The sequence below is a fragment of the Rhamphochromis longiceps genome, linkage group LG17 (genome assembly GCF_057381845.1).
Source record: "Rhamphochromis longiceps isolate RC_006_pf linkage group LG17, R_longiceps_female_GT1.1, whole genome shotgun sequence".
In the NCBI taxonomy this organism is placed as follows: domain Eukaryota; kingdom Metazoa; phylum Chordata; class Actinopteri; order Cichliformes; family Cichlidae; genus Rhamphochromis; species Rhamphochromis longiceps.
In genome coordinates this window covers 5,277,894-5,290,712 of record NC_140573.1, presented here as the reverse complement: position 1 = coordinate 5,290,712, position 12,819 = coordinate 5,277,894, and the positions used below count along the sequence as shown (strand labels likewise).

At 42.3% G+C, this 12,819-nt stretch overlaps 1 protein-coding gene across 1 annotated transcript in view; it reads right to left on the bottom strand.

Moving 5' to 3' along the window:
- The window catches only part of plxnc1 (plexin C1), a 33,823-nt gene that overhangs the window by 1,494 nt on the left and 19,510 nt on the right, over positions 1 to 12,819 (bottom strand). The window contains exons 22-30 of the mRNA XM_085386186.1: positions 9,962 to 10,130; positions 9,429 to 9,529; positions 4,874 to 4,949; positions 4,644 to 4,678; positions 4,421 to 4,516; positions 979 to 1,142; positions 748 to 895; positions 455 to 595; positions 299 to 373 (exon numbers count right to left, since the gene is read on the bottom strand). Coding sequence (XP_085242312.1) covers positions 299 to 373; positions 455 to 595; positions 748 to 895; positions 979 to 1,142; positions 4,421 to 4,516; positions 4,644 to 4,678; positions 4,874 to 4,949; positions 9,429 to 9,529; positions 9,962 to 10,130 — 1,005 coding nt within the window. The remainder of the gene's footprint in view (positions 1 to 298; positions 374 to 454; positions 596 to 747; positions 896 to 978; positions 1,143 to 4,420; positions 4,517 to 4,643; positions 4,679 to 4,873; positions 4,950 to 9,428; positions 9,530 to 9,961; positions 10,131 to 12,819) is intronic.

Below are 12,819 nucleotides of genomic sequence, written 5' to 3'. Positions count from 1 at the left end.
GAATATCATAATCTCCTCTCCTCCTTCTATTCTTTATAAATGTGAGAAGAGTTTGGGTTTTCTCATCTGTCTGTATGTACCACTGATTTGTTGACTCCGGTCTAGTGATTTGTATCCACCGAGCACTCATCTGGGTTGTGTTTCCTCGAAATTAAGTGTGGTTCATGTCTGTTGTTTTCTTTTTGAAGGACATAGACTTCTCAACCAAGGCCAAACTGAAATGTGTTACTCTTAATCTGTTCACCTCATAAAACTGGCAGTTGAAGCTGTTTTAGAGATGGAAAAGAAAAGAACTGACCTCTGTGAAGTATCGCTCTATGAATTTGTAGAGTTCTTTGAGCGCTGCTGCTTCATTGAATTCATTTTCGTGTTTCTGAAAAGAAAACAGCTTTTAGTTCACTGCTGGGATTTCCAAAACCCTTGATTTTCCTGCATCAGCGCTAAATGGATTCACCTTTGACTCTTCGTGCAGGAAATCCTTGAATTCTGCGGGCGTGACTGGTGACTGGTCTCTTATCTGTTTGTAGTACATCTTCACTTCCTGTTTAAACTTGGGAATGTCTTTGGCATAGAGGAGCTTGTTGGTAGGCGCGTACTGAAATGGAGCAAAAATCAAGCATTATATGTGGCAAGATGCAAAACTCAAATAATAAACTGCAGATGTGTGACTGCTTTCTCCATAACGAAATGAAACCCACCCTTTTGTTTAGCAATAGTAATTAGGGATAAGATCGGTGCTGTACTTACCTTCCCCAGCTGCATCTCACTCAGAGAAAAGGAGTCCATGAAGGCCTGAGCAATGACGGACAGGCAGCCGTCCATATGTGGCGTCTTCTCCATGTCAAAAACAAACTGAGGGTTTTTCAGAATGTTGATCCAGAAGCGCAGCGGCAAACTGGTGATAAGGACATGAGAACATGAAACATCTTAAGACATTTGCTTATGGCCAGTGCTCTTTGATGTTTATATTTCGTGTACCTGTTGGTCTTCCAGATGTGCAGGACATCTGGGTCAGTGATCTTCATGTTTTCCGCCTGAGTGTCCAAGAAGTCAAAGAAGTACTTGACAGCGAACGGAGATCTGCTGAGTGTCAGGCCCCAGATGGACCTGAAGAGTTTCTCCACAAATGAATGCACTGCCACCTAAGAGAGAGAATGTAGTGTCATTCTCAGCTTCTTCACAAGCAGCATGCAATGAGCTGGTTTCTGTTCATTCATCTCAGTTAGTTTTACTACATTTTAAGATAGAAAACCAATTTGATAAAGTTCCTCCTAGAGTCAGGAGACCTGTGTCCGAGGGTATAATGACAAGAAGAGGCGATTCTGCTCTCTGTTAGAAAGACTGCATATTTACTATGACAGGTATTTGGCTGCAGCCAGTAATCAACCCGCTGAACACATTTTAAAATCATATCATTCAGGTCTTATCTGGGAATTTTCAGAGAGAGTAAATAACCTTTATCAGTATTAATCTCGTTTTTTTTTTTGTTGTTTTTTATTTTTTGTTTTTTGGGGTATGGTTCCCAAATACACTGCTTGCAAAAAAGATCAAAGGTACACTTTTTAAAACAGTGTACTCTCTGACCACTGGCATGTCCCCCATTTCATCTTTCCTAGTTTTTTCACTAGTTTTGGCTAGTGTCACTGTTACTACTGGCACCATGAAGCGATACCTGGACCCTACAGAGGTTGCACAGGTAGTCCAGCTCCTCCAGGATGGAACATCAATACGTGCCATTGCCTGAAAGTTTGCAGTGTCTCCCAGCTCCCAGCACAGTTTCAAGAAAGTAGAGGAGATTACTTTTTCTTTTGTTTTTTTTGTTTTTGCCTGTCCCGTTTGGCTCTTTTGCTTTCAGAATTATTGTCTAAAGGCGAAGAAAGATGCCCAACGGATTTACTTTACCAAATAGACCATCCCAGCCTTACCGTAATGGTCTATTTGATATACCTTTTATTGTTTATTTTGTTTTATTTTCACTTGCTAAATATGGGACAGATTTGACTGGGGAAAAGAAAGGGGAGAAAGAAAGAGGGAAAGAAAAACTGCAGGGAAGAGGGACGGGCATAAAGGGCAAAAAACAAAAACCAACAAAATAAGCAGACAAAAAATACAAATATCAATCATCTGGATCACCTGTTAAAAAAGAAAAAAGAGAAAACAAGCAGAAGAAAAAAAAAGAGCAACATAATAAACAACATCACGATGATATATGGGAATATAACAGTAAATACTAAATATTAAACATTATTGTGCAGCACGTAATATTGACAGCGCACAGTGTGCTTTGAGGTAGGAGCCAAAAAGGGTGTAGTTTGTGTGTGTGAGCACCCATGTGTACACCTGTGAGCATGGACACGCTTGTTTTTTTAAAAGGTTCCTTCATGTAATGATCTGCTAGAGGGTGTGGGGGGGCCACAGCCCCGTCCTCCAGGGCATGAAGCAGGAGATCAAAACTCCAGACATCCAGAGGCCCTCAGAACACAAGAGACCAAGGAAGACCAACAGAGGGGCAGCCGCACCACTGTCCCAGAAAGAGCTGAGGAGAGTCCCAGATGAGGGGTCACTCAGCAGCCGCGGAGCAGAAGCCAGGGGGGGTTGCAGTGACGTGCCCGTGAGCTCCGCCAGCAGCCAGCTGTGCCAGAGTGACCGAGCCCCAGGCTGAGAGGCTGAGGGAACCCCACCCCCGAAGTGGCCCGAGCGAGCCCCAGGCTCCAGGCCCCGACAAGCAGCCACCAAGGAGTGAGCCGGTGTGTACCTGGGTGCCCATCCCCAGACACAAAGAACCACCAACGCACCGATGTCTGAGGGCGTCTGCCAATGGCAGGGGAAGTGGTGGGGGAGATAGACCTCCATACCTTGGAGGGCCTGAGATGTCCCTAGAGAGGTGGCATCTGATACCCAACCTGACATATAGACACAGACTTACAGGCATCCATTCCCACCCTCATGCGAGAGCATATGCAATTACTCAACACTCACCCAACGTGGAGACAGACACAAAGAGACACTATACACACAATCACACTCCCCAAGCGTACTCTAAGCCCCAGGTCTAGCTAGAGGAGATTCCTGGAGACGGACAGTTACTCTAGGAGAGCTGGACAGGGCCATAGAAGGTTCTAATCAAACAGACTTCAGGGCCTAATATCCTCTAGTCGGCCCTGTGCTCACTACTCCTCACCCTAGTGCCCGAGTGCCATTTGCTAAAGAGTACCACCACTGGCACCCTGTGCTTTTCACAGATGAGAGCAGGTTCACTCTGAGCACATTTGACAGACACGAGAGAATCTGGAGAAACCGTGAAGAACGTTATGCTGCCTGTAACATTGTTCAGTATGACCAGTTTGGTTGTGGGTCATTGATGGCCTGGGGTGGTATTTCCATAAGGGACATGGAGACCTCTACAGGTTATCCAGCAGGACCCTGACTGCCATTAGGTACTGAGAAGAAATCCTTGGAGTCACTGTCAACCAATGCTGGTGAAGTGGGTCCTGGGTTCCTCCTGGTACAAGACAATGCCTGGCCTGTGGGGAGAGTATGTCGGTAGTTCCTAGAGCAGGGGTGTCCAACCCCAGGCCTCAAAGGCCAGTGTCATGCAGGTTTTAGATCTCACCCTAGGTCAGCACACCTGAATCAAATGATTAGTTCATTACCAGGCCTCTGGAGAACTTCAACACATGTTCAGAAGGTAATTTAGCCATTTAAATCAGCTGTGTTGAATCAAGGACACATCTAAAACCTGCAGGGATTTAGGCCTTTGAGTCCTGGAGTTGAACACCCCTGTCCTAGAGGAAGAAGGAATTGATACCATTGACTACCTCCCCATGCTCATTTGACCTAAACCCAATAGTTTACCACCAGGTTGCACCTCAGACCTCAGGAGATCCCACAGGACACCACTGATCATCTAATCAGGAGCATGTTGTCAGTCATGCATGTGGGGGCTGTGCAAACTACAGAGTACCATTTAGAGTTGCTCCAAGTAAATTCTGTGTTTGGGCTTTTGAACATCCAAATGAAAAGTCCACAAACATGACTGTCAGATCTCCCAGAAGAAATAAGTAGGTGAGAAAACAACCCTCCTTTGAAGAAAGGTTGTTTGTTTGTTTTTTTCAAGCTTTTTAAATGAGTTCTTCAAATCTGCACATCTCATGGTAGTTAGAGACTTTGGACGTTTGGTTTTGGCACAAGCAAGTTTTGCTAGTCTCCTGTTTAGTTTGTGTTTCATTTGTGTACCTTCTCTCATCAGAACCATTTTTCCTGACAGTTAAAAGGGAAGGTTACTAAAAGTAGCCAGGTTAACCATGTAACCATGTCTCACATGGTTATGAGTAACCTTGTGAGAGAGATTCTGGTATCAGTTCTGTATTAGTGGCTGTTTGTGTAAGCATACTGTAGCGCTGTAACTAGTTTCTCTTGCCTTGGTAGAGAGCAGCTTGGTGAGGTGTACTTCCTTTAGCTTTAACTTCTTCCTCTCTGGGTTCTTTGTTTGATCTTCATCTACATCAGGATCGATCTGGATGAAGACACCAGCCGACAGATTAGACAACATGTGTTCTATAATCTGAATCCAAGCATTAGTGATCCAAATTATTATTTTTTATGAATCAGTATTGCAAAAAATAACACAAGTTGTCTCTTACCAAATGGAAGTATTTTCCCGAGAAATTCTCGTCATCTGGATGAGAAAATATAAATATCAGAGAGCGATCAACAGCAATTATTTAGTCATTTTATTTAGTCATATGTGTGTGTGTATATATATATACATATGACTAATACATACAAATTTTATGGATTTAATTAAATGCTCTTGTTTGAAATATGAAGACATATGTGGAATTTTTAGTTCGATGCATTCAGTATTTCTTACCTTTCACACTTCCTTGTGGGCTCAGAGGAGGATGAGTTTTCTTAGAGAGCACTTTGATTGTCCCGCCATCATTAGCCTACAGGAAGACAAACTGGTTCATTTTTATACAGTACTTTTTCTAAAATTTAAATGGAACAACTGCTATGGAATAAGAAGCCTTGCATTTTGTATATTTTGGGGTCTTTACCCCACAATATAAATGATCTTTACAAGATTGTTTTGCATTATATAAACAAAATGGAATTTCTAAAACTGCCCTGCAGAGGTCATAGAATCTGTGTTTAATGTGTTTTCAGTTTTTATTTTCTTCATTACCTGCGTGCAAAACCACAACCACCCACCAGATATCTGGGTCTGTACTGGTTGCTTGTTACCCCACACTTGAAAATAGTTTCTTTCTTTCTTTCTTTCTTCATTATATGTGTGAGAGAGTTATTTAAGTTGTATTATTGCTTTGTAAATTGTCCAGCACCAGACTCCAAATCCAGCTTCTGCATCAATCTCTCTTTCCACACAGTGATGGTACTGATAATTGATAGAGACGTCACACAAACAGACTCCATGATCCATTAAAAACATTATGAAACCATCAAAAACCACTCTTCCTCTGCTAGACTTCTTCCCTTTATGTTAAAAAACCCCCTCTACTGATCTTATTAGCTGTAATGAGAAAGTGAGATAGAATTTCCCATTTCCTTTGTTTCTCTGCCTCTCTTGGCTCAAATTAAGCTCGTCTTTTCTGGTGTTGTCAAAATAAAAGTCCAACTTAACAGCAAATGTAAATGGAAGGTTAGTAAATTTGGGATAAAGACTCAAAACAAGAGAGTGCCAGGTTTCAGCACAGAAGCAGTGGCACTGAAATCTGTCATCTAACCCCCCCCCCCCCCCAAAAAACAAACAAACAAACAAACAAACAAACAAACAAACTGCACCTGTGATGAGTTTTCAGTACCAGTGTGTGCAGCCCTATAGCCACTTCCTGGATCATGTTGAAAATTATGTCCAAATATGAAATATATTGCAATGATAGTTATAATTATATAATATGACATTATATTATTAATATTATTATTATTATATAATTATATTATAATAATTATTCCAATTATAATTGGAATAATTATTATACTATAGTTATATAATGGACATCGACATCATGTGCAGACTCTCTGATTTGATTTGAGGGTCCACTTTCAAATTGGATGAAGAGTTTAGGAGTTTCAGCTAATTAACACATGCCACCCTCTTTTTAAAAGGATCAAAAGTAATTGGACAAATGATTCAAAGCCTATTTCGTGGGCAGATGTGGGCAATTCCTTCATCGTGTCATTATAAATTAAGCAGATAAAAGGACTGGAGTTGATTTGAGGAGTGGTGTTTGCATTTGGAAGATTTTGTTGTGAACAGACAACGTGTGGTCAAAGGAGCTCTAGATGCAGGTGACACAAGCCATCTTTAAAATGAAAGTAAATACAGATGGTTCACTGCAAGGTGCAAGGCACTCATAAGCCTCAAGAAGAGAAAGAATAAATTGGACTTTGCTAAAAAAACAACAAAAAACAAACATCTAAAAAAGCCAGCACAGGTCTGGAAAAACATTCTTTAGACAGATGAAACCAAGATCAACCTCAACCAGAATCATAGCAAGAAAATGTATGGAGAAGGCGTGGAACAGCTCATGATTCAAGCATACCACATCATCTGTAAAACATGGCGGGGGCAGTGGGATGGTTTGAGTGTGCATGGCTGCCAGTGGGACTGGGACACCAGTGTTTATTGATGATCTGACGCAGGACAGAAGCAGCTGAATGAATTCTGAGGTGTTCAGTGACATACTGTCTGCTCAAATCCAGCTAAAAGCAGTCATATTGAGGGTGTTTCATAATACAGATGGACAATGACCCAAAACGTACAGCCAAAGCAACCCAAAAGTCAGGGTTGGTTAAGTTACTTGAAAAAAGTAATTAGTAACTAATTACTGATTACTTCTCCCCAAAAGTAATCCCGTTACTTTACTGATTACTTATTCCATCCATCCTCTTCCGCTTTATCCGGGGCCGGGTCGCGGGGGCAGCAGCCTAAGCAGAGAAGCCCAGACCTCCCTCTCCCCAGCCACCTCCTCTAGCTTATCCGGGGGAACACCAAGGCGTTCCCAGGCCAGCCGAGACATATAATCTCTCCATCGTGTCCTGGGTCTGCCCCGGGGCCTCATCCCGGTGGGACATGCCCGGAACGCCTCACTCAGGAGGCGCCCAGGAGGCATCCTTGTCAGATGCCCGAACCACCTCAGCTGGCTCCTTTCGATGCGGAGGAGCAGCTGCTCTACTCTGAGCCCCTCCCGGATACCAAGACTGATTACTTATTTTCTTATTTTTTTTTTTTTCTTTTTTTTGTGTCCCGTTTGGATCTTTAGCCATCAGAATTGTTGTCTTAAGGCCAAGAAAGATGCCAAGCGGATTTATTTTACCAAGTGGATCATCATGGCCTTGCCATATTGGTCCATTTGATTGACCTTTATTATAATTATGAATTGATTTTATTTTCGGTTGCTACAAACAGGACAGACATGACTGGGGGATAGGACAGGGAGAAAGAATGAAAGAAAGAGAGGGAGAGAAAGAAAACCAAAGGGGAGAAGAGACGGTGAGAAAGGGGGAAGAAAGAAAAACAAACAAAACACCTGGATCACCTGTATGGAGAAAAAAAACAGAAGAGAAAGCAAACAACAAAGAGAAACATAATAAAAAACAGCACCATCACAATAAACTAGCTAGCAGTAGATAACAGTAGATACTAAATATTAAACGATATTGTGCAGCACGCAAGATTGACAGCGCACAATGTGCTTTGAGGCAGCAGCCAAGAAAGGTGTAGTCCGCGTCTGTGAACACCCGTGTGTACACCTGTGTGGATCAGCATGCTTGCATTCCAAAGGTTTCTCCATGTAACGATCTGCTAGGGAGTGTGGGGAGCCATAGCCCTGTCCACCAGGGTATGAAGCAGGTATGGAGGAGATCCAGGCCCCAGATATCCAGAGGCCCCAGAGTACAAGGACCCGAGGAGACCACCAAAAGGGGGGGAACCGTGCCACCCTCCTGGGAAGAGCTGAGTAGAGCCCCAAACGAGAGGTCACCCAGCAGCTACGGAGCAGAGGCCAGAGGGGGTTGCAGTGGCGTGCCCGCGGGCTCTGCCGGCAGCCAGTTGTGCCAGAGAAGACCGAGCTTCAGGCCCAGAGGCCTGAGGGCATCCCACCCCCCGGAAGGAGCCCAGCCGGGCCACAGGCGCCCGGCCCCGCCAATCGGCCACCAGGAGTGAGCCGGTACATACATGAGCGCCCAGCCCCAGACGACAAGGACCACCAACACACCAACGTCTGAGGGCATCAGCCACCGGCAGGGAGTATGGTGAGGGGAGATAGGCCTCCGTACTTTAGAGGGCCTGAGATGTACCCAGAGAGGTTGAGTCTAAGACCCAACCTGACATATAGACAATATATAAATATATATGGGGTGCAACGATACACAAAATTCACGGTTTGGTTCGATACTTTGGTGTCACGGTTCGATATTTTTTCGATACAAAAAATGTTCATGCCTTTTTAATTTATCATTTATTAAAATGATAAATATATATTTTAACTCAAAAGTACAGTTTTTAAATGTAATGTTGCTGAAACAACAAAATAAAAAAATTAATCTATCTGATCGAGAAATCACTCATCTTTGGAAAATAGAGGTTTTTACAGAGAAATGGCTCTTTCCAAAATAAAAGCTATACTATACGCTTCTTCTGGGCTATATTCTCAGCAGCATATTAAACATATCAGGTCCCCGTAAGGAGAATCATGTGCTAAAGGCTGACTCTGGTAAAGTTTGTAGCATGCGTGCTAGTTGTTTTTGTCTGCTTCCACTTGTCTTTGCACTAGGATGATGTTGGAGTAAATGTGCAGTCATATTCGTTGTAAATGGCCTGTATTTATATAGCGCTTTACTAGTCCCTAAGGACCCCAAAGCGCTTTACATATCCAGTCATCCACCCATTCACACACACATTCACACACTGGTGATGGCAGCTACATTGTAGCCACAGCCACCCTGGGGCGCACTGACAGAGGCGAGGCTGCCGGACACTGGCGCCACCGGGCCCTCTGACCACCACCAGTAGGCAGCGGGTGAAGTGTCTTGCCCAAGGACACAACGACCGAGACTGTTGGAGCCGGGGCTCAAACCGGCAACCTTCCAATTACAAGGCAAACTTTTTTCGGGCGTTGTGTTCCCACTAGTGCTGTCAGCGTTAATCTTGTTAAAATGACATTAACGCCATAACGCGGCAAATCTCCGTTAAGAATTTACTGCGGATCGCCCCGTGCGTGGGGCTGGACAGCGTCAACACGTTAACAAGCTAACTGCACTAACGCACTTGTTCCCACAAATTGAGCATTGCGTGGCACATCCGACATACGCACTTACCATCAGGGTCATGCTTCACAGATAGGTAGGTAGGTAGGTAGGTAGGTAGGTAGGTAGATAGATAGAGATACATAATATTTCCTCACCTTGTAGTGTTTGAGTGTGTTGAGCATTGTCACCTCCCCAATAACCATTGAGCTTGCATCAACTTCCTCAAGAGGAAGGAATAATCCATTCTTCTCATACTCTGGTGGGAATAGTAACAGAAGGTGTTGATAGTTTGTAAAACAAGGAACAGTGACAACATAAGCAGTAAATATTATAATCTAACTGTTCATTTTGATGCAAAAGCATAAAAACAAAAGGTCAAACCATCTTCAACAGTGCAACATGCTTAAGATGTAAGCTACATTTATTCTATAGCTTTTTGTCAGCAGCTTCTCCGCTTTGTCTGCAGCTCTTAAGCCCTAAATTTGGACATAATATGCAGATTTTTAATGTACGTAACAAATATACAGGGCAAGTAAAAAAGATTCAGTAAATAAAGGAATCTCTGTATGTGTATCTGTTCCTTGCCTCTTTATACCACTTCAAACCTGGTTGGTGGATGCAAATCACTTATCACTTAAGACATGCTAAAGACATGCTATTATCACTTCTTGCAGGATCTGATACCTACCTATGCAGACATCCCTCAGGGGAATGTTGTAGGGGAAACCAAACTTGGCCTTGAAGCTGGACAGAATTTTCTCTTTGACCTGCTCCACTGTATCACAGTCGAGGACGATGACCTCCAGAGGCTCACTCACCTCCCCGTCAGTGCCCACAGCAAACAGCACTTTGAGCTTCTGTAAGCAGAAAAAATAGTAATCGTTAGCATTTCTGTATTGCCAGATTACCAGCAATATTTCACCATTTAATAAATGGAAAGGTGGGAATTTAACAGGAAAGTGAGACAGGCAAAGGGCAAACACACAGTAAAGGGCCCTAGGTTCGACTAGAACCCATTGAACTTTGTATAGTTGCCATTTCAAACCAATGAGCTAAACTGATGCCCATATGGAGTTGATTCTAAGTGTTGCAACTGATAGCTATTCAGTCAAACCTCTATATGATTTCCAAAGAGATGTTGATACAAAGTGGGCTAACTTTGACACATCTAAGCAAGTCAACAATCAAGAGATGCTCTCATGAATGGAAATACAGAGGGTTTACAGCAAGGTGCAAATCACTGGTTACACTCAAGGACAACCTCAAGCCAAAGCACACCACATCTGTCAAAAATGGTGGAGGTATGTTGTGAGCATGTATGGCTACCAGTGGAACCATATGACCAGTGTTTATCAATAATGTGACTGCTGACAGAAGAAACAGGATGCTACAAAACTGATTAGATCAGCTCCACAGTGCAAATGGATAATCACCCGAAGAATTCAGCAAACGCAACCCAAGAGGTTTCTCAAGGCAAAAAAAAAAGAAGTAATGAAATATTCTTTAGTGGCCACAATCTTAACACAACAGATAAACTTTATCTAGTTTTGTGCTCAGAGTAACTCACAAATAAGCAACATTTGGAAGTAATGCCACCAGCATGCACACAACTGAATTCATGCTCATCAACAAATCACAAAAAAATTCCTATTGTGCAAACTTTTGGTAACTGGTTAAGAGTTAAAAAAAAAAAAAGTTTCAAAGAAAGCAAAGCTGCAATATCTTTAACAGCATCTTTGATTCTTTGCAGAGATAATGAGGAAGGGCTTATCTTTATTCTGATTTCCTTTAAACTGGTGGCTAATGCATGTGTCATCTAATATACAGAAATAAGCTCTAAAGTGAGACAGTGGTTTGTCAGATTAGATTAAAATCTAAGAGTCTGAAGAATGATCCAGCTCTATTATAATGCACTGTCAATAGACTGCAAAATGTACAGAAAATTATCATCCATCAGAATCTCGTCAAAGTAAAAACATGTGAAGCTACTGCATTTACTTTCGAACATGGGATTAAAAACAAGACAGCTGGCAGGTTGTGCTCATGCTTCCCGTTAAAACATTAAAGCCCCTGAAACTTTAAAAAAGATTTGTCACCAAATAACAACCAAAGCTGAGGTTAGGAAAATGCCATCCTTGGGTTTTATTCACTAAATGACTGTATGAAACCACAGCTTCACGAAATCTGGCTCATTCCAAGACTGTGGGTGCAACTTCAGATTTGACTCAGATGCAACTTTCTTCAGTACTTCAAGCTAAACAACAGAAACAACAATTCAGTACTGTTCATCTAGAAAACGTTTACATTGTTTAAGTACAGTTAAGGGCAAACATTCTTATTACGTTTTATGTTATTGCCAAATCAGGCACTGACTCCCTTACATTTAAAATGGTACACGGTAGTACTTAAAAAGTTCCTAAGATGCTGAGTAATTAATCTCAGATGCATGAATCGGGGCGATTAGGTTTTCAGCACCTTGCACAAGGTTATTATAACATGCACACAAGGGGAGCTGTGGTTCTAACCACCAACCAATCAATTAGTAGGCGATGTGCTCTACTGAATGAACCACATGTATTATTTACCTGTCCAGGTTTCCTTTTATAGTCATTATTTTATGCTATGTTAATTTTAAAAACTGAAACATACCTAGTATTTTAATCTGGGTGTTAAACCAGGTCTGAGTTCATTTTACTGCCCATAACAACCAAATTAAAAAAATTAGGTCCAACCAAGCAAGTACTGGTGTCTTCTCTACATTATCAGGTAGGGTGTGTCCCACAAAGCATGTTGTACCAGAATGCGGGTTTATTGGTGTGTTTGATCTATGTTTCGCAGAGATCTTCCACTTCCTAGAATTCAATGTTTTAATCAGAAGTGTAAGTGCATGCTTCCTTAAACGGCACCTCGAGTGTGTTGTTTGGCAATGTGCAACGTCTCATTTGTTAGAGTTGCAGGTTGGGCCTACATTCACTGGGGCGCTCGTCAAGGGATTATATCTAGTTTCTTGTCACCACAGCAAACATATCACACTTGCGTGCATGCTGAAAGGGTGCTGTTTTTCAGTTTCATGTGGTTCACAAGTTCACAAGCCTTAAAGAAAATAAAAAAACAAAAGCAGTAGATTTATTAGTGTGATTGACTCGCCCTGTTTTAAGAGTGGTCTCTTGCACAACACCCAAGAAATTTAGAAAGATACCCTGAAAACAAAGTAAAGACATGACAGTGTCCCACGCCATATTAGAATAGGACACTTGGGGTGTTGATCTAGAACCGCTGTGTGCTGTTGTGCTTTTATTTGCCATCACTTTCCCCAACACATGCACAAGAGAATATTTAAATGACTTCTGGGTTACCGTATGTCAGCAACAAGTTAAAGCAAGGTTTGAACTTACCAAACTAAGGGAGCAAAAACAGAACTAATATAAGGAAGTATTAAATATTGCTTCCACATGCACAACTGCCAAACTTGTGAAGGGCTGTCAGACGATTGCTTTCATGCACGGTGTGACTCAGTTGTGCATGCACTTTGTTATGCAGAGTGTG